This window comes from Oscarella lobularis, chromosome 13 (genome assembly GCF_947507565.1).
Source record: "Oscarella lobularis chromosome 13, ooOscLobu1.1, whole genome shotgun sequence".
Taxonomy (NCBI): domain Eukaryota; kingdom Metazoa; phylum Porifera; class Homoscleromorpha; order Homosclerophorida; family Oscarellidae; genus Oscarella; species Oscarella lobularis.
The window spans coordinates 2306190-2332661 of NC_089187.1; the positions used below are offsets into that span (position 1 = coordinate 2306190).

General features: G+C 48.4%; 8 protein-coding genes and 1 long non-coding RNA gene across 11 annotated transcripts; 4 read left to right on the top strand and 5 right to left on the bottom strand.

Moving 5' to 3' along the window:
- Window positions 1-10: 10 nt before the first annotated feature.
- Window positions 11-4301, bottom strand: LOC136194447 (uncharacterized). 2 transcript variants are annotated; one of them, XM_065983569.1, is made up of 9 exons: window positions 4166-4301; window positions 3333-4100; window positions 3068-3280; window positions 2738-3020; window positions 2547-2689; window positions 2228-2467; window positions 2074-2175; window positions 1885-2015; window positions 11-219 (listed from the first exon to the last, which is right to left on the bottom strand). In XM_065983569.1, exons 2-8 carry the CDS (start codon window positions 3345-3347, stop codon window positions 1911-1913), a joined length of 1101 nt encoding a protein of 366 aa, XP_065839641.1. In that variant the 5' UTR covers window positions 3348-4100; window positions 4166-4301; the 3' UTR covers window positions 11-219; window positions 1885-1910. The 2 variants fall into 2 exon arrangements, with proteins under 2 accessions (XP_065839641.1, XP_065839640.1); XM_065983568.1 differs by having other exon boundaries at window positions 11-2015; window positions 4166-4300.
- Window positions 315-1838, top strand: LOC136194442 (serine/threonine-protein phosphatase 6 regulatory ankyrin repeat subunit B-like). The gene is made up of 4 exons (XM_065983563.1): window positions 315-764; window positions 877-1004; window positions 1066-1287; window positions 1361-1838. Exons 1-4 carry the CDS (start codon window positions 567-569, stop codon window positions 1725-1727), a joined length of 915 nt encoding a protein of 304 aa, XP_065839635.1. The 5' UTR covers window positions 315-566; the 3' UTR covers window positions 1728-1838.
- LOC136194456 (transmembrane protein 98-like) lies at window positions 3508-4726 on the top strand. The gene is made up of 6 exons (XM_065983579.1): window positions 3508-3697; window positions 3822-3921; window positions 3987-4024; window positions 4073-4106; window positions 4160-4275; window positions 4325-4726. Exons 1-6 carry the CDS (start codon window positions 3561-3563, stop codon window positions 4623-4625), a joined length of 726 nt encoding a protein of 241 aa, XP_065839651.1. The 5' UTR covers window positions 3508-3560; the 3' UTR covers window positions 4626-4726.
- Window positions 4706-10303, bottom strand: LOC136194409 (uncharacterized). Of its 2 annotated transcripts, XM_065983515.1 has the most exons (21): window positions 9984-10303; window positions 9891-9925; window positions 9218-9662; window positions 9066-9165; window positions 8703-8949; window positions 8572-8650; window positions 8336-8515; window positions 8086-8275; window positions 7896-8038; window positions 7369-7848; window positions 7157-7319; window positions 6956-7105; window positions 6733-6896; window positions 6240-6448; window positions 6078-6190; window positions 5902-6020; window positions 5761-5845; window positions 5547-5711; window positions 5338-5492; window positions 5121-5289; window positions 4706-5068 (listed from the first exon to the last, which is right to left on the bottom strand). In XM_065983515.1, exons 3-21 carry the CDS (start codon window positions 9608-9610, stop codon window positions 4884-4886), a joined length of 3489 nt encoding a protein of 1162 aa, XP_065839587.1. In that variant the 5' UTR covers window positions 9611-9662; window positions 9891-9925; window positions 9984-10303; the 3' UTR covers window positions 4706-4883. The 2 variants fall into 2 exon arrangements, with proteins under 2 accessions (XP_065839587.1, XP_065839588.1); XM_065983516.1 differs by lacking the exon at window positions 9891-9925.
- A 247-nt stretch (window positions 10304-10550) lies between these two features.
- On the top strand, window positions 10551-11370 carry LOC136194468 (uncharacterized). Its single transcript, XR_010671640.1, has 2 exons — window positions 10551-11177; window positions 11226-11370. It is a non-coding gene; the product is annotated as an uncharacterized lncRNA (long non-coding RNA).
- Window positions 11292-13700, bottom strand: LOC136194428 (uncharacterized). Its single transcript, XM_065983549.1, has 7 exons — window positions 13327-13700; window positions 13159-13277; window positions 13087-13110; window positions 12586-13028; window positions 12210-12524; window positions 12025-12155; window positions 11292-11977 (listed from the first exon to the last, which is right to left on the bottom strand). The coding sequence occupies exons 1-7, from the start codon at window positions 13634-13636 to the stop codon at window positions 11457-11459; spliced, it is 1863 nt and encodes a 620-aa protein (XP_065839621.1). The 5' UTR covers window positions 13637-13700; the 3' UTR covers window positions 11292-11456.
- A 187-nt stretch (window positions 13701-13887) lies between these two features.
- On the bottom strand, window positions 13888-16996 carry LOC136194422 (broad substrate specificity ATP-binding cassette transporter ABCG2-like). Its single transcript, XM_065983539.1, has 17 exons — window positions 16950-16996; window positions 16768-16903; window positions 16652-16711; window positions 16488-16605; window positions 16288-16440; window positions 15826-15983; window positions 15623-15771; window positions 15465-15578; window positions 15264-15415; window positions 15148-15213; window positions 15021-15103; window positions 14877-14966; window positions 14702-14826; window positions 14491-14645; window positions 14350-14439; window positions 14230-14297; window positions 13888-14181 (listed from the first exon to the last, which is right to left on the bottom strand). Exons 1-17 carry the CDS (start codon window positions 16981-16983, stop codon window positions 14019-14021), a joined length of 1914 nt encoding a protein of 637 aa, XP_065839611.1. The 5' UTR covers window positions 16984-16996; the 3' UTR covers window positions 13888-14018.
- Window positions 16997-18484: 1488 nt separating this feature from the next.
- Window positions 18485-19299, top strand: LOC136194458 (tubulin-folding cofactor B-like). The gene has a single exon (XM_065983581.1). The coding sequence runs from the start codon at window positions 18562-18564 to the stop codon at window positions 19264-19266; it is 705 nt and encodes a 234-aa protein (XP_065839653.1). The 5' UTR covers window positions 18485-18561; the 3' UTR covers window positions 19267-19299.
- Window positions 19244-26470, bottom strand: LOC136194891 (fibrillin-2-like). The gene is made up of 6 exons (XM_065984142.1): window positions 26077-26470; window positions 25818-26005; window positions 23483-25762; window positions 22877-23430; window positions 22606-22753; window positions 19244-22342 (listed from the first exon to the last, which is right to left on the bottom strand). Exons 1-6 carry the CDS (start codon window positions 26444-26446, stop codon window positions 19364-19366), a joined length of 6519 nt encoding a protein of 2172 aa, XP_065840214.1. The 5' UTR covers window positions 26447-26470; the 3' UTR covers window positions 19244-19363.
- Between the last annotated feature and the right edge of the window lie 2 nt (window positions 26471-26472).

Below are 26472 nucleotides of genomic sequence, written 5' to 3' on the forward strand. Positions count from 1 at the left end.
AGCACGCGCGTCATTATTAATTCATGTTAACCCGTCACGTGCGATGTGGCAGTCAAGCAAAGAGAATTTTTGACGTTTCAGAGTCACTCGGCTTGCACACAGGACCATCTTCACCTGCCCGCTACTCCGCTATTCTCGTTTTAGAGATTTCCTGCGTAAAAATCAACGTTGCGTAGTAACGCTCCATGGCGTCCCCACATCCCGGAAGCAACTGGAACCCTATCCAAACAAATTGACAAAGAAAACAGCAAAAGCCAATCGACGACAATGCAATTAATAAAGGCGTGACAGCAGTCTCCGCAATATTTATAGACCCCCGCGAACGCGCGGCGTGCATCTTGCCTCTTTGAGAGAGACAAACTGACAGCTTGAAAGGAGTCGGTCGACGCGTGAGCGCATTCGGACCCCTTTTATGCTCGCCTGGGGTCAACGACGCCGACGACGCATTTAGCCCCGGTGCAAGTGCCACAGGCGGGGTGTCGACGCGAACGCTAGCGACGCGAATAAACGCCGCCGCGCGCACGTAACTCGGGACAGTCGGCGCGCACCCTTTCCCAAACGCACCTATGGTCTCCTTTTTCAGCATATCGCTGGCCTACCAGCAACCGGACGACATGTACGCGACGCCGAGCATACGAAGCAAGGCGTCCGGCGCGAATACGGCGCTCACGCGCGCCGCCAGTCAGGGCGACCATCGTTTGGTCCAGCATCTGCTGGACAACGGGGCCGGAGTAAACGGATGTAATCCGCGCACCAAGAGCACGGTAAGATCGACAAAACAAACTATCGCTCACCGTTTCCCACGCCTTATGGCATCGCTCTAACAACAACGATGGGAAATGATCTCACGATCTTTCTTTGCTTTTTCGATCGCAGGCTCTTCACTACGCGGCGTCGCGCGGTCATACGGCATGTTGTCGGGTTCTCGTCGAGTGGGGCGCGAACGTGAACGCGTTCGACGCCGATATGAACATGCCGCTTCACCTCGCCGCGCAGTATGGAAAGTGAGAAGGGGGGGGAAAAACGCGTTTTTCCTCTTCTCTCTTCACGTGTTTTTACTTTTAGTATCGACGTCGTTCGATTGTTGCTCCGAAACGGAGCCGAACGCGAACTAGCGACGTCGTACGGCGTGACGGCGCTCCAATTAGCCAAATCGAACGGACACAGCGAATGCGTCAAGCTCTTGGCTCCGCCGTCGCCGCAAGCCGTACTCCCGCCCATACGACCGTCGGCGTCGGCGCCGACGACGCAGACGCGCGACTTCGCGCGATTTCAAGCCGACCTCCGGTACGCTCGCCACGACAGAGAAACGAATTGGCGAATTCGATCAATTGAATTTCGCCAATTTTTTTGTTCAAAGGAAAATGCAGTCGTACCAGAAAGTGTCGCAATGGCTCGAAGAATTAGCGAAGCACGACATGCTCGATCCGCCGGCGACGACGACGACGATAGCGCCGCCGCCGCCGCCGCCGCCGCCCCGTCGCTGCTTGAGTCGGACGTCGAGATCGTCCTCGTCGAGAAGCGCTCGAGGCGGCGTCCCGTCGCTAGGGCAACGGCCGCGCACGGCTCAAGTGAACATGTCGACGCTCACGCTCGATTCGTCGATTTTGGGAGCGGACGTGCGAGCGCGACCGAGCGAGAGACTGTCGTTTCGACCGGCAATGAAACTGTCTCGAAGTGCGCCCGCGCCCGCCGCTCCGCCCGCGCCTCCCTTGCGCTGCACGTAGCGCGCAAGAGAGGGTCCGGTACTCGCGTTTTGTATATAGAGGAGTTCTTTTATGACTATCGGTTCATTTTTTTTCGGAGAGGGACGGAGCTAACTCGACATAGTGTGCGTATACGGACAAGACAGACAGATGCATTCCACGCCAAGGGGGGCCTTACGTTTTTGAACCGACGTCATCATTGTCCTAATTTTCGGCGGGGTATCGGAAGCGAAAGAGAGCCTCGTTGATGCGACCGGAGGCGATCAGAGCAAGACGAGCCTCATCCTCGTTTTGAATCAACTCCATGGGCTTCAACGAGAAAAAAATATCATTTTCGTAATGACGGGTTATTAATTAATTAGCTTACGCTCGAGTCGAGCAGCATTGTCAGACTATTCAAAATATGCTGTCTAGATGCCGCCGGCGCGGGTCGTTTCGCCGCCGGATTGATATCCAGAAGCGCAGGCGGCTGAATCAAAAATCCATCAAAAATCAATAAATGTCAATTTTAATTTATTTACTCGTTTCGTTCCCCCGCCGCCGCCGCCGCCGCCGCCGCCGCCGCCGCCGCCGCTGCTGCTGCTGTTGAGACCTCCCGGAGGAGCAGGAAGATAAATGACTTGCATGGAATGCATGCCGGATCCGAAGGACGCTTCCAGTTGTTGAGCGAGAGAGGCAACGATTCTTCTTCCTTCGACGCTGTGAGGCTTAAGATCGCGTCCATCGAGCACAGCCTTATGCTCGGGAGCACCAAAAGCACACTAAAGAAACCCCATAGTACATAATTATTTATTATTTATTATAATGAATCCAGGTGGACTTGGAATTCATTATTCTTACTAGGCAAGCCAGATAATGTTTGTGGCCAACAAAGTGGCCCAGGTTGGCGCTACTTCGTGAATCCACGGTGCACTTGCACAATTGACACGTGATCGTGCCGTGACTCTGTCCTTCGCGCACAGTCAACTTAGCGTGCTGCAAGCCTTTCGAAAAAAATCAATAAAAATTATTGATTATTAATTTTTTCTTACCAATTAAAGGATGGCCTTTGTATTGTTCGAAATCCTTGAGTATTGCTCGCGTCGTAGCCCTCGCGGCTTTGCTCGGCTTTTTCTTCTGTTTTGGACCGTGCTGTTGGCTCATCGGCATCGATGGAGCCGGCGTCGACGACGGCGTCGACGACGGCGTCGACGACGCCGTGAACGCGAAGGGACTTTGCGACTCTTTTTGTTGGCGAGCGACGCGAGTCTGGTGTTTTTTCCCCTTTTCGTGCGATTGCAGTTGCTCGAGTCCCGTCAGGGTGAGGTCGCACGACTTCGAAGCGAGATTAGAGTAGAAAGGAGAAGCCGGGGCCCTCTAACCTTGCAATGGTATTGCGATTTCGGTTTCGGCTCGGAATTTCGCGCTACTCGCGGCTTCCAAAGCTTTGGCTGGCCGGACGGCTGCGATTGGGGGGGATTCGGAGGGTAATAGGCAGCGGGAGAGTCGAATTGGGGCGGTGGGGGCACATGGGAATATTGAGGGGCCCCGATGTATGGGCTGTACGGAAGCTGTTGCTGAGGTGAAGTAAAATGCTAATACGCATCGTTCGCCGTCGTTGAAGGTCATCATAAGAGGGATTCTTACCGGAGCAGCGTGCATCTTGAATTGCCACAAGTACTAACGTCCCGGACTGCCTTACAAAGCACGTCTTTTTGCGATTTTTACAGGCAAAGGCCAAAAGAACGACCAAAACTCTTATGCTAGCGAGTGATGCACGCGCAGCTTAGAGGAATGCAAATCGATCTACTGTAGCGCACTCTAGTGTACTCAACGTCCTGTTTCTTCGCTTTGATCCTTTTCCCGCACTTCGTCATGAAACCAGCTATCGTTATTGGCCTAAGCATACTGGGAATCATCTTCTTACTCGCTCTCGTCGCGCTATTCGTAATCTGTCGACGCCGCTACTGCTCTCGCGCCGAATATCTCATCAAACGTCGCGCCAGTGAAACGTAAGAAATCCCTATACGATTCGACGTAATTCCGATGGAAAGCGACGACGAATTTGGCGCGAATAATCGCCAAACGCTATCGACCGGAAGTGGCGGTGACATCTCCTCCTTTGTTTGCCTCTAGCGCTAGCACCGATGCGGAGAACGATGGTGTCGATGTCCAATGGTCGAAGGACGATGACGAAGTCAGTTTTCCGCCGGATCCCCGTATAGCGCGATTCGAGGTAAGGAAGTGATAAAAAGAAAATGGCGCTGAAAGGAACCTCTTTCTTCCGCCTTTCTGTCTTAGCAAATGAGCGAAGAAAGCGGATGTCTCGACGATCCATTGTAAGTGTCAATAAGGTTGGGTGTTTTCGTTACGAGTGGATTCTCTAGGGGTCTCATTCCTCATTGTCTCGAAGTGCTGAAAGTATTAATAAATTAAATTCACAATTTAAAAATTAATTATTGCTATTTATATAGACTTGCCATCAATTGACCGATCGACTTGTGGCTGTCACTATGAAGAACGCATCTAAGGCCGAATCGAAGGAAAAAGTTGGAGAAATCGTAACAGTGGCTCGACGAATCACACCACGGTACAAACACTAACATATCGAATATAAAATTATTTAATTGTTCATTCAGGGTGGATGACCTTGTCCGATCGATGTATCCGCCTCTGGATGCAAAGCTCATTGAAGCGCGAGCTACAGCTCTTCTCCTCTCCGTGAATCACCTCGTTTTGGTCGCAAAGGGCGCGTGCAAGTTGCCGTACGCGCTCCAGTGGGTCGACGACTGTGTCCTGGCAATCGACGACCATCTGGAGACGCTTCGAAGCGCCGCCATGGCCGAGGAATTACAGTCGTCGCCGCCTAGCACGCCAGGAAGTGAGAGAGCGATGCTGGGAGGGAGTAACGGAACTTATGGGGGTAGTGGACGAAGATGAAACATATGACTGGGGGTGGGCGCGTTTCTCTTGTAACTAGGATTGGTTATACTGTAAAGATAGGCTTACGGGGGGAAGAATAATAAATGCTGAGATATATTGGCTGGAAGGGTTGTACATGAGAATCGCTTGACCAGACCAGAAGATAAAAAGATATGTGACCTGATTTCATTCAAAGGCAAATGACGTGTTCTAGTACTGCGCAGCCAGACATACACATAGAAAAACTTGTCAAAAATCAGCTATTGGCTTTTTTCTTCAGCTGGTTAGTTTTTTCAGAGCATAGAGTTGCTTACCTAGACAGTCGGTGAGAGAACGATCTCGAACCATACCAGCAAGACGAGTGAGGGTTTTCAACGTCCTCACAGCTCTGTCCACGTCCTCTGTGGTTACGTCGCGAGATTCTAGGCGTGCACTTCCCTCTGAAGTCTTTAAAGAACTACCTGCAAAAATTACAAATTTAGTACTGTAACAGGATATTATCTCTAGTCTAACTTAAAGTCTTCTTATCTCTCAAGTCATCCGTCACTTTCTTGATGCGTTCTAAGTGGTTGCCAATGAGAGGCAGTCGAATTATTGAGTCCGATACTTTGCAGTCAAGCAGGCGCATGTCCAAAAGAAGCTGCACCTGCATTTTGATCAAGTCTATGATCTCGCTGCTGTCCTACATAAATCCATGCAGTAAATTATGCGGCTAGACTTTTGAGTGTACCTCTATCTTTGAGCAAAGACCTCCAGACGACTCGGAAACAGACGAAAATGCTTTCATAGTAAAGCTGTCATTGCAACAGGTGACAGTGAAAATAGCAATGTTTCTGGATCGACATTTTTCCGCAAGAAGAAGCCAGTCATGATTTTTTGGGCAACCTTATTAGAAGAAATCATAGCTCCATCCGAGTCTCGTATTATAAACCCTGTTACCTTTTGGAAAAGCGTCCCTACATGGATAATCCTTCATACCGTGCGGAGGAGCATCTCCTATTAGAACAGCTAATCGAGCTGCCTGTGGTCGCATTTTCTCATCCCAATTTAGTTGAGAGAGTTCAAACAAAGCGTCAGCAACTGCTTCAGGGTTATCACCGCCTCCTGAAACAACGTCTGTTACGTTTTTCCTCTAATGACTGTCATAGTTTACCGTGTGCTTTAAAACGATTTATAGCGGTTTTGATTTTGTCAACATTTTCAGTAAAAGGCCAGACTTCAGTAACGTAAGTTGTCTCCTAAAGAACAACGTTTTACGCCTCAGTTGAAAAATTGGCTTTAATTAAAAAGCTACTTCTGGGGGATGATCTCTGTACGCTATAAGAGCAATTCTCAGGTTCGTGTGTAGCTTCTCAAGCTTAACTGCATTGATCAGGTTTTGCATTAGGCGTTGCGCTTGTTTTATCTCGCCACCTGCACCGCAGCGCACATGTAACAAATTTGAACGGCCGAGTATAATTACTTGCTTACTCATGCTACTGGTTGTGTCACACATAATAGCCAGGTCTATTTCACCAACCCCTTCACTTCGAGAAAAGCTGACGTCTTCTTCACTGTAATCCCCTGGGGTATAGTCAGCTTTGCTGCCCAATAAAATGTGACAACAATGCTTGAAACAGATTGTTACAATACCTTATTGATGAAGGAATCACTGCTTTGGTTCCTTGCAAATTGACGACGTGAGGAGAGCTTTTAATAGACTTGTCATTCATTGTTATGTGAAACTCATAACGACCGGCTTTGGAAAACTCATAAGCGACGGGGTACGTTCCGTCTTCTTCATCCCGAACGACCAAACTGCTGTTAGGACTTTTGTCCAGCGTGGAAACTGTGATTTCGTTCTTTGTAAAGATAAACAAGAGTTACACTAGCTATTACTAATTTACGCCAGTCAATAACCGTATCAGAATAAAGTATGACGGGAGGTATGCCTTGAACAAGTGCAAAATTTAAGGCAGAAGGAAACATTTGAAAATTCTAGGGCCTAGAGTCTTAAACACTTTATACAGTGACGAGGCAAATGGACGAAGTGTCATGAAAATTTCGGTGTACCAAGACAAAAATTGCTACTGTCTGTGTCTATCTAGACTGGCGTAAGTTCACGTGCACGTATCATGATTATTACCGTAGGCGACGACTTTACCGTGATTCTTACGCGGTCTCCTCCTTTTCCCCTCAGCCTTCCCTTCTCGTCAGAAGCAAACACAGTAAAACTGTACCGACAATTAACATGACCATTTTCAGATAGACCAGGTCCGTCGGCGAAGCTTTGTTCCGGATAAGTTGCTCCTGCACGTAATTAGAGCAATATTATTAGGTTTGTACTAAGCATCTGCATCTGCCTATACCAGGTGAAACAGCCAGTTCATCTTTCGCTGCTTCAGTATAATGAAGCACTTCAATCTCTTCACGTGAAAGAGATTTAAGAGGATTTCCCTCTCGAAAAGATATTCCAAGAGGCGTGTCGCCACATGTATCTCTTACATACATGTTTGCACCTAATCAATGTACACCTTAAAGATTGAAAAATAGCCTAGACGGTTACGTACCAGAGTCTGCCAAAAGTTTTGCCAAGGGAATGTGTGACTTCAGGACTGCGTAGTGCATTGCAGTCTTTCCAGAGCAATCCCTTGCGTCAATAATGACGCCTGTGTCAAGAAGGCGCTGAACCAAGCGGCTGTAGCCGCGTTTGCAACACAAGTGTAACGGCGTCTAAAATCTTACGTCATTTTAAGAAATCTTTCACTGCAAAAGTGTTCACCAGTCCATTGCGGTTGGACGCTTTCACGTCTGCTCCTTTATCCATAAACTTTATTGCCACACTTTCAAAATCTTTGTCGAGAGCGACCAGCAGAGGAGTATTGCCGTCTTTGTCGAAAGCGTTTACGTCAGCATCCCTGTCGCAAAGAATATCAATAGCCGCTTCGTTTTTCATTCGACTGGCAACGTGAAGCGGAGTGCAGCCATCTTCGTCAGCGATGTTGGGATCAGCTCCTCTTCGCAAAAGTTCTTCGGTCACTTCAGTCAGAGTCGCGTCTGCAGCAGAAGCATGAAGCGCGGTTTTTCCTGCCTTGTTTCGATGATTGACATCAGCTTCGTAGTCTACGAGGATACCGACTGTCTTGGAATCCGTGCATCGGCTCAATGGTTGATTTTTCTCTTCGTCTTCCGCGGTAACAGTATCAGGAGCTTCTTGTGCAAGAACAAGAGCAGTTTCGGCAGAACGCTCTCTAGCAGCTACCTGAACAAAGGAGTCAAAACAACTTAGAGATGAATTTTTCTGCTTACGTCCATGGGGGCTTCGTCTTCTTCATTTCTAGCTCTTGGATCTGCTCCAAGCTTAATTGCAAGTCTAACCGAGTCGGCGCTGTCGTAGATAGCGCCAGTGAACAAGCAATTCTCTCCCGCATCGTTGCATTTATTGACATCAGCTTCATAAAAATATGTTTGCTAATGGCGTAACAGCACATCACCGCACCTTTCGCATCTTCTTTCAAATAAAGGATTACATCGAGTCTGTCTTCTTCACAGGCAAAATGCACAGGCAGCTTTTTCTCGCTCTCTTCTCCAGCAGGTAATTCGGCGTTCGCACTGTCCCACTCAACGAGAGTCTTCACAATGGAAAGTTGACCTCGTCTCGCAGCGAGGTGAATAGGAGCACATCCAGTCTGCAAAGAAATATTTTTAATTATGTACCTTTGACTCTCAGCCGTCTTCTCTGTACAAACTTTGTCCAAGATATCCCAACAAGCGCCTTTGCGTAGTAGCATAAGAGCAATTTCCGGGTTGCTGCAATGTCCAGCCGCCGTGTGCAAAGCAGTTTGGTGCTGCACGTTTCTCTCATTGATGTCCACGACATCTTCTAATTCGGCTTTGATTTCTTTCGGATCGTTTCTGAGAATGATTTTCTGCGCGTAAAATGTTTTCACGTTCAAATTTTAGCTGGATATATAGACGCTCATACCTGAAGGCGCGTGAATGCACAGCCAGACTTGCTGGTAATCATTTGAACTTTTTTAGCTACATTTCCTGCTCCGCGTTCACTATAAGACACCCCACATAGGTATGACAACATGAATTTGGAGATCATAGTACCCTTCTGAATCCTTTTCTACCGTACGATGTTCTTTTTCTTCGTGATTGCATTCCATGCACTTAGACTCGATGTCTTCTAAACGCTCATCTCCTGCGTCTTTTCGGCGCAAAGAAAAAGCACGCTTCTTGAATTTCATGCATTTGCAATCCGTCGCACGGCAGCTCCTAATATTGCGAAAAGGAAAACCGAATTCCTTGCAGACGCCGTCAATCATTCCCGATGAGATGAACCGCCCACCGGCAAATCCTACACATCACACAATGTGACGCGTGAGCCAGGATGGCTCCACCCATGTTTGCAAACACAGTTTTACCGTGTTTGCAAACATGGGTGGAGCCGTAAAAGCATGCAATACGGCATACCCAAGCTTCGCTTGAGGATGCCTTTCTCTTCTTCTGTCAGTTTGACGCTCATTTTTGATTCGTACACAGAAAGCCACTTGTCAGATTCGATTTCAACTTCCTGTTTAAAACGCGTCCGTCACTCAAAAATAAGAAACAATGCGTTCCCTTACCTCGTCAAAAGCGTCGTTCCAGAAGTTCCGCGCGGAAGGCGTCTCAATCAGCGAGCTAGCTGTTGGGGCGCCTCCCTTGTAGTTGTACCGAAAACTGATGTGATGCAAGTCATCGAGGAGTTTTTCAACGGTCTCCATTTCGGCGGCATCTAGGGATCGATGACGCTTCAATTTAGGCTTGATTCTCTTTAGTCGTTTGTTAAGGGTTTTCATCAATTCTAGGAAGTGTTTTTGTTCTTCTGTTGGTTTATTGCGCGTTGCTTTGGCCACGAATTCGACAGCTTCTTCAACAGCTTTTATAATATGGAGAGCTGGAGTCGTCATCTTGAGGCTCTTTATGTCTTCTACCAGCGATTCGAAATTGTTGAGCACAGACTTGTGAGCGTCTTCCATGATGAGAGCAAATGCGTAATGGTTCGGGATAGGTGATAGATGTCACGTGATTCTAAATAACACGTGAATTGAACTGAACATTGTCTTGCGATGAAAGTGCATGAAAATGTTCACTGTTCCTATTTCAAAATTTGTAATGGGGAGGGGATGTTGTACATATGACTGGGGGTGGGGGCGTTTCTCTTGTAACTAGGATTGGTTATACTGTAAAGATAGGCTTACGGTAGGCAAAAAAGACCTCTTTAAAACACGAATTTGATCACAGAAAAGCGAATCTTACATCTAACGTTGTTAATATTTTTCGTTTTCACATATCTAGTACGTATTCCATGTAGAAATTTCGGCTAGATGCATCTTAGCACTGTTTTCTTACTCTCAGATAATGCCTCTCCTGTAAAGATGGCTTCTTGGACTACGTTTCGTGCGATCGCATCTCCTTCAGTCCAGAGCGTCGTGCCGAAGAGGGCCCCCACGAGTCTCTGTCGAATATTCGCTCGCTGCGGCCTCATTTCTTCGACTGCGATCGGTGGAAGGTCGATTTCTTCGTCTTTATCAGGAAGAACGACGCCGCTATCGAAAGATAGCTCTAATTTCTAGAGTGCGTTAGCGCGACCGCCCTATTTTCGATGACGAAGCGTAAGACGAAACCGTGAAGAAGGAGGCGTCCGCCGTCCACGAAGCCTTCTTCGTCGCCATCTTGAACTTGGTGCGTCATGGCGTCGGTGCTTGCGTCATTTCATTGCCAAAAATAAATTGCTGACCAAGCAATCGTAAACCGGTTTGAAAACCGGTTTACGAATTCGCGCCTAATTCGGTGAAACAAATCAGAGCGCTGGATAAGCCCCACGTGACCCCAACGGACCAATGAGCGCGCTGGGCGGGGTTACGCTGTTCATAAGCGAAGTGCACACCGATTTCTCTTCAGTTGCGGCTGAGGGTGGATGCGGCGTGGTTCGCCACGTCTCGTCCTTGAACGGACCGGCTCGGGGGAAGTCAAAAGGCAAGTCTGGATTGGCGGATCAGCGTGGCCCACGGTTTTTACCGTGCCGGAGCCTTAGGCAGGGCGAAGGGGGGCTTCGGCCTCGGTACGCGCACTGGGCGAAACGATCGCTTAGGTCTTATTGTTGCTAACAAGCACGAACCGCGCTAGGCTCGAGCGGTTACGGCTTGGAGGGGGTGTTCAAAAACGGTCTGGTTGCCGGCACTTTTCTCACCCGATAGCACGATTAGACCGAGGATGATCCGGCTCAGGTGAAGTCTATTCGGCATTGCACTGTCTTTCTTGTCGGCCTCTACAAACAGTGGTCGGCCGTTCTCCAACTCAGAAGCCCTGGTTCTTGGCCTTGTGCCTACCAATGTGGTCAGGTATCGTCGCGCCGGGGGACTCGGTATTAGGGACCGACTACTCGTCCAGGCGGATACTGATTGAGGGGGCTAATGAAGCAGCAACTCACCCGAAACTTTTTGGAAGGGAGTCATCGCTTTGCGAAGACTTCCCTGGGCTACGAAGCGTCCGAACCTCCACGCGGTGTAGCCTGGGTAACGCTAATACGGACGCAACCAAAAGGTACGTACGACGATTATTTGACAGTGACTAATAGGATTTCTTTTTTAGGTCGCGCGATGAAAGAAGAAGACGATCGACGGCGAAGACGAAGACAGAACGAGGAAGACGTAGGACAAGTTAGAGATTTTTTAGTACTGCATGGGGTGTACAATCGAGTGTGTAGAAATAAATAGTCTACTGTATGTGCACAAAACGCGTGGCCGCCACGAGCAAGCAGTGTACGTCCGTTTCCTGGGTGGGTTCCCTACCGTCGGCTTCCTTTGTTCATTCGATCTCGAGCTAGCTCGTTCGTACGCCCGATCGATACTTCGTGATTCGCTGCCGCTGCTGCTGTTGCTCTGCTACCTTCTCTCTGATCTGAGATTTGATTGAAGCGTAGAAGTACCAATCATCATGACTTTCGCGCAAAATTCCTCCTGGTTTAGCAGGCCAGATGATATTGCTATTCAGACGCTCGGGATAATTCCGTTCGTCAAACATTTTCGTAGACCAATCAAAATCTACGATTCGAATTTCACCTTCCTTGCTAATGAGAATATTTGATGGACGAAAGTCCCCATGAATGTGACCGCTTTCATGGAGGACATTCACAGCGCGCTCCAGATTTGATATTACAACTTCAGCTGGGATCTCAGCATCCCCTCTAAGCCAATCGCCCAGCGAGCGCCATCCAACCAGCTCCATAATTACATAGCGTGTCGGGCGACCGAAATTTATTGCTTCTTCATAAAGGTATTGCGGGGCCAAGTTAGCTAATGCCAAAGATTTGTGCACTTCTCCGCCGTACTTATCATCGTGGCCTGCAAAACAGTGCACTGTCAAATATCAAAGCCAAACAATTACTTACCAAAAACAGATTTGATCGCAAATTTCTTATCCTTATGCGACGATATTTTGCATTCAAAGGCTCTTCCCAATGAAACGCTTAGAGACCTGGAACACGATAAGCCTTCATAAAGCTCGTCGTTCAGATAAAAGCTAAAGTGATATTTCCACTTCTAAAAGTCAGAGCATCTCCTTTGATTTTCAAACCTGTTAGGAGTGAACTGAGGGTTATTGATGGCAGGCAGTTGATATCTGTGGCTTTTCCATTCTTGTACCAGCTGTAAGACTCCTTTGCGGATGCGTCGAAGGAATGATACTGTGGCTGCATCGTCCCCTTCGTTGTGCCGCGTTTCGCTCAGCCGCGTAATAACTGCTATTGAGGACTGAAGAGCGTGGCCCTTGAAAGTGACGAAACCGTGTAATGTCACTATTCTTGGATCCAACTCGAGAGCAAGACACGGAAAGCTTCCGCCTTCTATTGCAGCCAACTTTAGATGCTCTTTCTGTGCTATTTCATAATTCCTAATAAAAACCACATTGACAGTTTTGACACCTTTGTGACATCCGTTTAATACTTCCTCACCTGTGGAGCCCAATCCGACCAGAGCCAATTGCATCACTGCCACTTTTGATTTCAAGGAGGAGCACTGGAAAATAATGTCCTTTCTTTCGATGAACAATTGCGGCATCACACTTGTTTTTCCTGCTCATCGTGCCCTCTCGGATTATGCCAAACTGATGTGTTGCGTCAAGCGATTCTGTGTCATACGACGATCCAAACAAGCGTCGAAGACAGCGAATCAAATCTATTTCGTGCCCACTTTTACGTGACCAAGCACCAGCCCTGAAATCTTTCACAAGATCGTCGTTGGATACTGTGTCTGAAATGGGTGTTGACGCGTCTTCCTCTGTTCCAAGTTGCTGGAAAGGCTTGTATACAATTGAAGCGTCTAATCGACTTTCTTCCGAATACAAGATCTTCTCTCTTGTCGCGGAATCGTTTGCCGCTTCAGATCCGCTGCTCCTCTATATAAAGAAAATATTGCGACTTCGTGCTTCCTCTAAAACACATGATATACTGTACCATGCAATCAGCATTCTTTTTCGACTATAGAAAAGAATGTAAATATAATTTCAATTTCATCGCTCTGCTTGCCTTCTTCGTTGGGGGTTCTTCCGAGTCGTAACTTGCCCTAGATTGCGGACGAGAAGCTGAAGAAGACGCTTCAAGAGAAACGTGCCTATCCATGTTGACGTAATTCGATGTCGTCGAAGCTAAAAGGAATCAGATGAGACTTGGAACTAACTAATGCATAGACATTACGCAAAAAAACTGGGATTATCTGCGAAACTGTGAATTTGCCCGAGCTCCTGCTCTTTATGACACAAAAGTAATAGCCAGCGGTCTTCGAGTTCAGAATCAATTCCGATTCGGTGTCGTCGTTGACCGAGTCAGGAGCGAGGAGCGCATCATCTTCCGCGGGTCGAAAGTACCACTTGTACACCACGTCCGTTTCGTAAGCACGGCAAGACAATCGAACTGAGCCGTCTTCTGGTGAAATAGAAAGGCTAGGTTCTTCCGCGATCGTTGGCGGGGGCCCAGCGGCAGATGATGATGAAGATGTAGAGCTCATTCCTAAGCTACAACACCAATAAGATGCTAGCGCGGGAGGCACGCTCAAAAAGCGAGTCGCCCACGAACTGTCGAACTAGTAACCCGGCTGCAGATTCCCGCAACTGACGCGTAGATTGAGGGCGTAGTCTAAATTAATAGGAATTTAATTTTTAGGTCGTGCGCCGAAGGAAAACAACGACGAAGACAGAAGAAGGGGGGTATTGGGCTCATAACTGAAGTCGAGGCCAGCGATTTCATTTTCAGATTCGATTAGATGAAATCAGTTCTTTAATTAAACAAAAACCAGAACAGCCAAGAAAAACGACAAAACGTTCATTGCTCCATGAAAATAAATCCAGATTAGCAACCTTTACTTGTAACAAGTTCTTTCATCGCCATGTCTACTTGTTTAACTTCTTGAAACGAAGCTCCAAGTAGGCAATGACAAGAAAAACGAAGAAGAACAGAGCCAGAGCCATGGGAGCAAACCAGAGAGAGGCCTCCACGAAATCCTGCGAATCCAAATACGACGCGCCAGTCACAACGTCAGGAAATCCGGAAACGCTGTAAAATCTCTAACCAATTATTCAATTAGGTAATATCTATTCTTACCAAGATCCATTTGATCTAATTTCGTCACTGCAAAACAGAAGCCCGTCTATTTCATTGTAGCTCATTGCCTTATAGAAAACTTATAAATAAATAAATAAATGATAGGAACTGCTTTAGGACCTCAAGTGCATAGCGAAATACACTGAGCCACTTGAGCCATCTGAGCCAAACAGGAATAGAGGAAAGATTGAGAAAGAGACCACCAAAGACCTAGAGCCCCATGCAATCAAAACGCCCCAACGCCCCCCTCGGATACTTTACCATCATGACTGTATAGATGAGAGCACACAGAAGCGTTCCCAAGGCAAAGACGCGTATTCCCGCTCCAACTGCGTACGATATCCCATTCCCAGACATCGCCGTGAGAAGAATAATGGCAACGTAGTAGAAAAACTTCCCAGCATCAGCTTGAAATCCTTATAGGGAGACAGACAATGAAAAAGAATATAGTCAATACATTCGGCACGAGTACCTATCATCCAATAGGTGACGCAGGCAAAGAGGAAATAGGGTAGGATGTTGACAAAGAGCAAATCGCATCCAACACGAGCCAAGAAGTAAGCAAAAATGTGATAATAGCCACTAGCTGATTCGTGTCTAATGAATAGATTTGAAGGCATGCATGTGTAGCTATCTCCATGACTTGCCTGAATATGGGTCGCTCTGCCATGAAGACTTCAATGCTCCCGAGATTTCCGAATACGAGATTGATGATTATGAAGAAAAAGGCACCAACCCTGTACGTGAATTTCTAGCAAAAGAGTCTGATTGGTGTTGGGGTTTTCTCTTGCCTGTTTTGAATTCCCTTTTCGTCCAATTCAAGTTGCAAGAAAATGAGCCCGACAACGATGCCAAAAATCAACATCGTTGCAACCTAAAACACGTCATCATAATTAGAAAAAAAAGTCAATACGTTACCTGCATAATAGATAGCATGGGATTTCGGATGGTATTGATTAGAGCTCTTTTGCTCAAAATGAAGAACTAGATCTATTAATTCAATCTGTCTCTTCCTTGAATCCGTTTTTCTTTACCTGGTAAAGATATCCGGTTGGATACTCCAAAGGAACTTTCTTCACTTCGTAATCTTGGCCCCGTCCCAAAAAGGTTCCCAGTAGAGGTTTCAGTTCCGCGTCCAAGTCAAGCGAGTAGGACGACTCGTTGAACTTCTTCACCAAAGGCAAAACTTCAAAAAAAGGAAGTCAAGCTCCATAAATAACTATTGATTTATGTACTTTCGTTGTCAGCCTTTTTCTCCTCCTCGCCGTCTTTTTTCTCGCTCTCAATCATTTCCTGCACCGTATCGAGAAAGAAATCGGCCGGATTGTCGTGCTCCTCGCAAACAAATCCTAGAAATAAATCAATAACGATTACACGTGTCTTTCATTAGTACCGTTTTCGTCGAAGAACTTCAACGCGTTACTAGCCAGCCCGTGATAGACAGTCTGCCCGCAACCCAACAAAGTCAACCGGTCAAATAACTTGAAAATCGAATAACGAGGCTGATGAATCGAGAAGATGATCGTCGCATTTGCGCTCAGACTAAAGAGAAAAAAATCACCAATTAAATATACAATGTCAAACTCTCCCCCTTACTCTCTCAAAAGACGAATGACACTGACGGCCGTGTGAGCATCCAATCCCGTCGTGGGTTCATCCAGAAAGAGGATATTCGGCTTCACAATTAATTCCATTCCGATATTCGTACGCTTTCTTTCGCCTCCAGATATACCCCTCAAAAAATCCGTACCCACCTAAAGACACCACAGTACATGTACCCTGCACTGTAACTAAGATTCTTGTGGTGGGGTGGTCTCAAGACAAAAGATTCCTAAGGTGAGGGTGGCCAAAACTAAAGATTCTTATGGTGGGGGTGATTCTGATAGCCAAAACTAAGGATTCTTATGATGGGTTAGTAAAGATTTCTTATGGTGGGAGTAGCCAAACTACAATATGTCTAAGTACCCCTTCTGTAATAATGACCATATGGGACAACTATAGAACTTAATTAGGGCGGTTGGTATAAACGGGTGTCTTTACTCTTTAGTCTACTCTTACCTTTGAGTTGGCAACTTTTGTGAGACCCAAGTCTTCCAGAACGCCATCGACGCGATTCTCTCTCTCGACTTTCGAAACGGAGCGCGGAAGACGAAGTGCTGCCGAAAAAAGCAGATTTTCCCTCACAGTCAAAGTTCCCATCACAATGTCATCCTAGAAACACAGATTAACTTAATTATTATTATCATTTATTGATGTACCTGAACGACGTAGCCGGACATGAGTTTGAAATTTTCCGGCAACGGTTTCCCATCCAGAAGAACGCATCCGGTGATTGACGTCGAACTTGTAAGACGTCCAGCCAAAATATTCAATAATCTAACAATTGATAATGACGTCAACGCGCAAAACCACAAACTCTCACGTGGTTTTTCCACTTCCTGTCGGTCCCAAGATGGCGTTCATTCCGGGAGACATTAGTCCGCTGACGAAAGAGTGACGTCATCGTGAAAATTTTAATCGCGCACGAGATCTGCGTACCTGACGTCGTCCAGTATCACCTTTTCCTTTCGCTGGGCGCAGCACCAGCAGCCCTTTTCCGTCACCGTCACCGCGTAGCGAATTGCGTGATAGGAAAGCAGAGATCCCGTGGATTTCTTCGCAGAGGTCCTTCCCGCTGCGGGAGAGAGAGTCACGCGTGTTTTTTTCTGCAGACGGCGTACTCGAATTGAGCTCGACCACTTCCATCCCTTCCATGTTGGGTTCGTGATTCGGGTAGGGCTAATTGTAAGCATGCGCAAAAAACGTGAACACGTGCACGCCACGAGCGTCAAATGCCGAAAATAGCAGTGTGAAAAATATTTGACAACTTCTGTCTCTAACAAGATGGGCTGCTGCGTAGGAAAGAAAGCTTCGACACGAACAGGGGATTTTACCCACGACGTCAAAACATTTGAGTACCCAGTAGATAGTAGAAAATCTCCTTCTTATCCACCACGAGCTCTCAAGTACGTTCTAAGCAAAGAGGAAGAGAAAACCGAGGAATCGTTCGTCTGTCGCGGTCCACAACAGTTGGACTTCTCCAACTGCACCGACGTCTCGGAAATCGAAAAAGCCTTTTCGAGCATCATAGCCGATCAGCTCAAATCGCTTCGCCAGAACGCGCTGAATCGCACAAAAACGATATCGATCGATTCGCTGCCGACGCACGAGCAAGGGAGAAGTCGAAAGAGCAGCCCATTCGTGCAGCACATCGCGTTCGTGGGCTCGCCAAACTCGGGCAAATCGACTCTAATCGCGCGAATGTCACGCGGCGAAAACGACGACTTCGAAGAACCGTCTCGAGGAGGAAACACCGGCACCTCGTTCACGAAGGCAACCGTTATAATCGAAGGCGGTCTCGGCGACGAAATCGACGACGACGGCATGAATTTTCTATGGCCCGCCATACGAGTCAGTCTCTGGGATATGGTACGCGTTGGCCAATCGAAAGCGATGCTACAAATGGCGATAGAGAGCAAAGACTGTCTATGTTTGGTCGTCAGTAACGACGACGCCGAGGCGGCGCGGGAAGCGGCGGATAAACTACGTTGGATACTCAGCGCGGCGACTGTGAACTTACACGTGATTATATTGCGGAATAAAATCGATTTGGAGCTCGGTTTGGGTGCGAGGGATTGCTTGGAGACGTTGAGGGGAATTGCGAGGGAGTGCGCTGTGCCGTGGTACGACGTGTCGGCGAAGACGGGGAAGGGAATCGAGGCGGCGTTTCATTCTATGTGCGTCGACGTGCTCATACAAAAACTCGCTTTTTTGAACGATTCGTGAGAGTTTTTACATAGATGCACGCAGCTATAGGGCATTGTCTACTGTTTAGTTTCCCTTTTTACTCATTGAACCGGTTGCCATCATGTAGAGGCTTGCAAATGTAAGGCAAATTCCAAGTCCAGCCGCGATCATCGATCCTCTAACGTTCTACAGGTTCTACGGGGCCTCATTTCCTAATTCTATAACGTACCTGTACACAATACGATCCGAGGCGCCGCGTAGAAAGACTGGTCGCTGATTCGGTCGCTGGAGCGGAGAATCGTCGAAGAGTAGGGTTAGGGGGCCTCACTTACTTGAAAATAGCTTTGGAACACGGGAACCTTGTTCGGTCTGTAGACGACACCTCCTCGTGACGCGGAGTCCTGAAGAAAGCGTTCGCGATACGAATTTCGAAGGTTTTCCATAGTGTCCGGGACGGTGAAGAAGTGGCGCGTGACCGCGATTGTTTACAGCGCACTTCAGATTCGATATTTTATTCCCTTCTAAGCCAGTCAGTGTACACTATTTATGGACGACGTGATATCTGTCCGAATTACAAGCTCTGTTTCGACTTTCGGATCGGAACGTCGCTTTCCCGCCTCAACGAAAGTCGTCGATCTCAAAGGAAAGCTCGAATTGATAACAGGCGCCTCGTGCCGATCGATGGAGCTCGATCTCTTCGATCGAGACGATCAATTCGTTCGTTCGCTTCAAGACGACGACGCGACGCTCGAATCGGCGTCCGTGGCGAGCGGAATGCGCGTACACGTCACGGATCGCGAGAAAAGAGCCGGCGAATTCGACGATCTCTCCGCCGTACCGAAATACGAGATGAAAGACGACGAATATGCGAAACGATCCGATTCGGTTCGCGCCTTCAAGGAACGAATGAAGTTGGGACGTTTCAATCCGGAGGCGCAGGCGCAGAAAGACGAAGAAATGAAAAAGGAGAAGGACGCCGCCGAATTGATATCGGTTGGATCGCGCTGCGAGGTGCGCGTGACCGGAAACCCGCTTCGGCGCGGAACGGTCGCCTATGTCGGGGAGACGGGCTTCAAGCCGGGATATTGGGTGGGAATTCGATACGACGAGCCCGTTGGGAAGCACGATGGTTGCGTGGGGGGTAAAAGATATTTTGAATGTGATATGAAATATGGGGGGTTCGTCAAGCCAAAGTGCGTGACTGTGGGTGACTTTCCTGTAGAGGGTATTGACGATGAGGACGAGATTTGATTCGAACAATAAAACAGCAAACACACTGATCTACTTCTGTTGGCATCCTTTCTCTAATTTAGATGCACGTGTTCTCTTTGAAGGGGGTAGGCTCACCTTAGATTTGATCTTTCAGGCGAACGTATTCGTCACGCTCTTTAGCAGCTGCCGTCTTTTCCATTTTCATTCCTTGTTCCCTCACAAGGGCAGGTATCTTCCTGATCATAGCTACGATAACGTCTCCTTGTTGACATCCTGAAGAAGTACAAGTGTGTCCTGATGGACAACAATATTTTCCGTCAGAGCAACAGACTGCATTTGGAATAGGACAGCATCCCCATTCTCCACTAAGCAATTGGCAACATGTATTTCCATCCGAACAATAGTAACCACCACCACATACGACGATTCCCTCTCTCAAAGCAGCCGGCCTTTTTCCAATCATAGCTATGGCAATGTCTCCTTTCGTGCAAGTGCCCGCTGATACATCACAAGTGTATCCTGATGGACAGCAATTTTCTCCGTTAGAGCAACAGACTGCATTTGGAAGAGGACAGCATCCCCATTGTCCACTAGACAGTTTGCAACATGTATTTCCAGTCGGACATTCAGACTGTCCATCAGGACATGTGACGTCTCCTTCTCTCAAAGCAGCCGGCCTTTTTCCAATCATAGCTATGGCAATGTCTCCTTTCGTGCAAGTGCCCGCTGATACATCACAAGTGTATCCTGATGGACAGCAATTTTCTCCGTTAGAGCAACAGACTGCATTTGGAAGAGGACAGCATCCCCATTGTCCACTAGACAGTTTGCAACATGTATTTCCAGTCGGACATTCAGACTGTCCATCAGGACATGTGACGTCTCCTTCTCTCAAAGCAGCCGGCCTTTTTCCAATCATAGCTATGGCAATGTCTCCTTTCGTGCAAGTGCCCGCTGATACATCACAAGTGTATCCTGATGGACAGCAATTTTCTCCGTTAGAGCAACAGACTGCATTTGGAAGAGGACAGCATCCCCATTGTCCACTAGACAGTTTGCAACATGTATTTCCAGTCGGACATTCAGACTGTCCATCAGGACATGTGACGTCTCCTTCTCTCAAAGCAGCCGGCCTTTTTTCAATCATAGCTATGGCAATGTCTCCTTTCGTGCAAGTGCCCGCTGATAGATCACAAGTGTATCCCGATGGACAGCAGTGTTCTCCGTCAGAGCAACAGACTGCATTTGGAATAGGACAGCATCCCCATTGTCCACTAGACAGTTTGCAACATGTATTTCCAGTCGGACATTCAGACTGTCCATCAGGACATGTGACGTCTCCTTCTCTCAAAGCAGCCGGCCTTTTTCCAATCATAGCTATGGCAATGTCTCCTTTCGTGCAAGTGCCCGCTGATACATCACAAGTGTATCCTGATGGACAGCAATTTTCTCCGTTAGAGCAACAGACTGCATTTGGAAGAGGACAGCATCCCCATTGTCCACTAGACAGTTTGCAACATGTATTTCCAGTCGGACATTCAGACTGTCCATCAGGACATGTGACGTCTCCCTCTCTCAAAGCAGCCGGCCTTTTTCCAATCATAGCTATGGCAATGTCTCCTTTCGTGCAAGTGCCCGCTGATACATCACAAGTGTATCCTGATGGACAGCAATTTTCTCCGTTAGAGCAACAGACTGCATTTGGAAGAGGACAGCATCCCCATTGTCCACTAGACAGTTTGCAACATGTATTTCCAGTCGGACATTCAGACTGTCCATCAGGACATGTGACGTCTCCTTCTCTCAAAGCAGCCGGCCTTTTTTCAATCATAGCTATGGCAATGTCTCCTTTCGTGCAAGTGCCCGCTGATAGATCACAAGTGTATCCCGATGGACAGCAGTGTTCTCCGTCAGAGCAACAGACTGCATTTGGAATAGGACAGCATCCCCATTGTCCACTAGACAGTTTGCAACATGTATTTCCAGTCGGACATTCAGACTGTCCATCAGGACATGTGACGTCTCCTTCTTTCAAAGCAGCAGGCCTTTTTTCAATCATAGCTATGGCAATGTCTCCTTTCGTGCAAGTGCCCGCTGATAGATCACAAGTGTATCCCGATGGACAGCAGTGTTCTCCGTCAGAGCAACAGACTGCATTTGGAATAGGACAGCATCCCCATTGTCCACTAGACAGTTTGCAACATGTATTTCCAGTCGGACATTCAGACTGTCCATCAGGACATGTGACGTCTCCTTCTTTCAAAGCAGCAGGCCTTTTTTCAATCATAGCTATGGCAATGTCTCCTTTCGTGCAAGTGCCCGCTGATAGATCACAAGTGTATCCCGATGGACAGCAGTGTTCTCCGTCAGAGCAACAGACTGCATTTGGAATAGGACAGCATCCCCATTGTCCACTAGACAGTTTGCAACATGTATTTCCAGTCGGACATTCAGACTGTCCATCAGGACATGTGACGTCTCCTTCTCTCAAAGCAGCAGGCCTTTTTTCAATCATAGCTATGGCAATGTCTCCTTTCGTGCAAGTGCCCGCTAAAACATCACAAGTGTATCCTGATGGACAGCAATTTTCTCCGTTAGAGCAACAGACTGCATTTGGAAGAGGACAGCATCCATATTCTCCACTAGACAATTTGCAACAAGTATTTCCAGTCGGACATTGGTACTGTCCACCAGGACATACGACGTTTTCTTCTCTCAAAGCAGCAGGCTTTTTTTCAATCATAGCTATGGCAATGTCTCCTTTCGTGCAAGTGCCCGCTGATACATCACAAGTGTATCCTGATGGACAGCAATTTTCTCCGTTAGAGCAACAGACTGCATTTGGAAGAGGACAGCATCCCCATTGTCCACTAGACAATTTGCAACAAGTATTTCCAGCCGGACATTCAGACTGTCCATCAGGACATATAACATTGCCCGCGTCGTTCCACTGAAGACAAGTACCGTTGCTTCCACAGAAGTATCCCTCGTTGCAGCAGCTGATTGTCCCGTCATTCAAGGGACAGGGCACGTTGCCTTCTGGACACACCGATTTGCACTCGCTAATCGCGCAGATTGCGGCGAACACGATGCAAGCCGCTGTAAGAGGAGCCATCTAAACAAAAAGAACACTCGTGACTCTGACGTCACGCGCCGATTCACTTCCGTCTCACCAAGACGAAAGCGATGAAAATAAAGGACAATGTAAACGTTTTAGCACGTTAGACCACAGCTACTGCTAAACGAGTAGCAGCGGTAGTGAAACAAGACACCGTGAATTTATCGAAGCAGAAAGGGGTCTCTACTTGTAGTTGGCGCTATTCAACACGTGACACACGTGCCACAAAAGCGCAGCAGCTTTCCTGCTAAAGGACTTACACTTCTTGGGCTGTGGAAGGCACGAGGCGAGCTTGGAAAAAGCAAAACGGCGATTTCGGGCACGCGCAATGCCACTGTGATATGATGATCATGTGGTACAGTAGTAACAAAGAACCGGAAGTTTGGAGTAAAAAATATATGCGACTGCCTGGCGCCGAGTGAATTACCTTCAACTGTGCATACTAAACACATCCAATTGTGTACGTATTTTAGTACACTACGTCACGTTCAACCAGCACACAAAATCAATGAAGACAGTAATGAAGCATATCAAAGAATGTCGTCTCTTTCCCTTTTTCGTCCGCTCAGCACGCCAGCTGCTACTTCCCCGTCACTGTCGGTCTTTGAGCAGTCTCCCTTCTCGCTGCACGTGAAAGACTCGGGACAACAATGAAGACCATCCGAGCAGCACACGGCATTGAGAATCGGACAGCATCCGTACTCGGTGCCATCCGGCGTGAGCGGACAACAAGTCGAATCATCGTCGCAGAGCGTCGTCTCATCCGGACATACGATCGACAACGTGAGGTTCGTTTCCGCGGGTCGACGTACGACGACGTCGGTGGCGACAGACGACTCGCACAATCCCATCGCACTGCACGTCTCCGTCGACGGACAGCAGTGAACTCCGTCCGCGCAGCAGATCGCGTTTGCAATGGGACAGCAGCCGGACGTTCCGTCCGGAGACAGGCAGCACGTCGACGTATCTGGGCAAATGTTTCCGTCGGTGCAGTGTACGACGCTCGGCGCAAACGACGTCAGAAGCAACGGAAGCGCAACGGAGGCATCCTCCTCTTTGATACAGTTATCAGAAGAAGTGCTACACTATATATAAAAAATATAACTATACGATTTAATCCTATAATTATTTACATACCTTGTATCCAGCTTTGCAGCAGTGAATGTTATCCCTGCAACACGTCGCCTTCGCCGCCGGACAGCATCCATAGTGACCAGTCGTCGTTTGACAGCACGTCTGCGCGCTCGTACAATTGTGTCCGTCAGGACAGGTGCTCATCGGCGATTGGACGTCGAGAACGAGTGCATCGATTCGACTCGCCTCCTCGTCTGAGTCGCTTTCAGCGATGCAGCGCGTACTGTTGTCGGCGCACGTGTAGCCCTTCTTGCAGCAATGAACGCTGTCGTTGCAGCAGACGGCAAACTGATAAGGACAACATCCGTACGAATCGCCGCTTCGCTTGCAGCACGTCTGATCATCGGTGCAATAACCCTTGTCGGGACAGCGAATCATTGCCAAAGTCTTTTCGAGCTCGGGAATCAAGTCGGCGGCCGGCGACGGCGATTCGATTCTCGGATCGACGTGATCGCACGTATGAGTTTCGGAATTGCAACGCGTGTTGTTAGGACAGCACTTATTGTGCAGGCAGCAAACGCCGTCCAAAAAAGGACAGCAACCGTAGATATTCGATTCCGCCGATTTACGACAGCAGGTCGAATCTTCCCTACAGTGACCCCCGTCCGGACACTCGATTTTACGTTCTATTGTCGAAACGATCGACGTCGATTCCAATTTGTCGTTGTTTCGCGCGTCCACGCACATTCCCCCCGATTCGCACGCGTAGTCGTTGGGACAACAGTGCTTCATGTCCGCACAGCAGACGGCAAACGGCAAAGGACAGCATCCGTATCCCGTAGCCGTCTTGCAGCACGTATCATTGGTCGGACACGACGAACCGTCGGGACACGCAACATCATTAGTCGCGATTTTCGATATCTCTGCTCTCTCCGTCGTTCCGCCGCTCTGGGGATTGCACTTCCCCGTGCTCGTATCGCACGCGTAGCCGTTGGGACAACAGTGCACCAAATCCGAACAACAGACGGCGTTTTTCAAAGGACAACAGCCGAATCCCGTAGACGTTCTGCAACAAGTGACGTTGTCTCCTTTGCACTCCTCCGTGCCGCCGGGACATATGTCATCAGACACGGAATGATGATACTGAATCAGTGGAACGACGCTCTGTTCTTTAGTATCCTTACTGCACGTGTTATTAGATGAAACGCAGGTGAAACCGGTCTTGCAGCAGTGCTTTCCATCCGCGCAACAGACCGCGTTCGGACTCGGACAACATCCAAAGACGCCGCTCCCAACCTCGCAGCACGTGTCCCCATTGGGACAGAGACTCTGATCGGGACACACGACGTTCCCAATCACCTTCGCTTCGAGTTTTCTCATGAGGGGAACGGCGACGACGGACGTCGCCTCGCGACACTTGTGACCGGCGAGATCGCACGTCGTTCCGTGCGGACAGCAGTGAATCAAATCGGCGCAACAGACGGCACCCTCGGCGGGACAGCATCCGTACGTCCCGTTCGGCGTCTTGCAGCACGTAGTCCCCGACGCGCACACCGTCCCGTCGTCACATCGAATCGTATCCGCATCGACGTTGGGACGACGGTCGAAGAGTTCGACGTATCCTTTGATGCATTCTCCCGGTTTGTCGCTGCACCTGTAGCCCTCGGGACAGCAGTGCGTGTGATCCGCGCAGCACACGGCGTCGGCCAACGGACAACAGCCGTATGAACCGTTCTTCAGTTTGCAGCAGGTCGCGGTGTTGTTACACGACGTGCCACTAGTCCCACATGGAATGTCAAATCTCTTCTCGATTTCAATCAGAGACGTTTTTGCGATTTCTTTCGCGCATTGCCCCGTCGCGACTTCGCACTTGAAGCCTTGCGGACAGCAGTGGACTTGATCCGAGCAGCAAACGGCGTCGGGCGACGGACAGCATCCGTATTTTCCAGTTTTCGTTAGACAGCAAGTCTGATCGCTAGTGCAAGTGCCACCGTCCGGACAAGTAATCCCCGTTCGAATCGAATCGACGACAATTTCGCCGATTTTTAATTTTGGCAAGCTGGTTTCAACGGATGATTTGATGCATTCCTTTTCGCTGCACTCGTAGCCTTTCGGACAGCAGTGAACTCGATCCTCGCAGCAGACGGCGTCCACCTCCGGACAGCATCCGTACGGCTCCGACGTCGATTTCGTTCTGCAGCACGTTGCCGTGCCGTTGCACTCAGAACCGTCGGGACAACGAACGCTTTCGATGTTCTCGACGCGAGGAGCTGGTTTCATTTTCCGTGCGTGGAGTAGGACGAACGAGGGGGGTTTCGAGCACGTTTTCTGTTCGACGTCACACTGAAAGAAGATGCGTTATTTTTTTAGAATTATACATTTTGTGAGATTTACTGACTGTATATCCGTGGGGACAGCAGTACATGCTGTTTTTGCAGCAGACGGCGTCTTCGAGTGGACAGCAAGCATCTTCTCCACTAACAACGCAGCACGTCTGATTGGATGGGCACTTGTGTGCTCCATCTGGACACAGGGGTGACTTCGCTTTGGGTACCCGTTCCCGTACCAATTCAGCCACTAGAACGTCTAAAAGAGAAAAGAAGAGAAGGCTTTAGTTTTTTATCACTTGTACGGTGTGAAAAGACTTTAAACAATACTTCGATTGGGCGCATTGACGCCGACGTAGTCGACTCGAATCGGTCTGACCATAATGGATCTTTTGTGACGACTGAGAACGTCGGTTGCATTCTGTTTCTTCAGAATGCATCTCGTCGCGTTGTGCGTTCCGTTCGTCACCAAGCACTCGTAGCGCGGCGGACAACAGAAGTCTCCCTTCGCGCAGCAGACGCCCCCTTCTCTCGGGCAGCAACCGAACTGCGTGTTCGATATGCTGCAGCAGATGAATTTGCAGTGGCCCTTCTTGCCGCCGTCGCATTGCGTCGTGTTCGACGCCGATTCTGCTAAGGCAAATAGCGTCGCGACGATTGCGACGACGACGAGCGTCGTTGTGAGTCTATTCGCTGCCATTCGTTCTACAGAAATGGGGAGGTGGA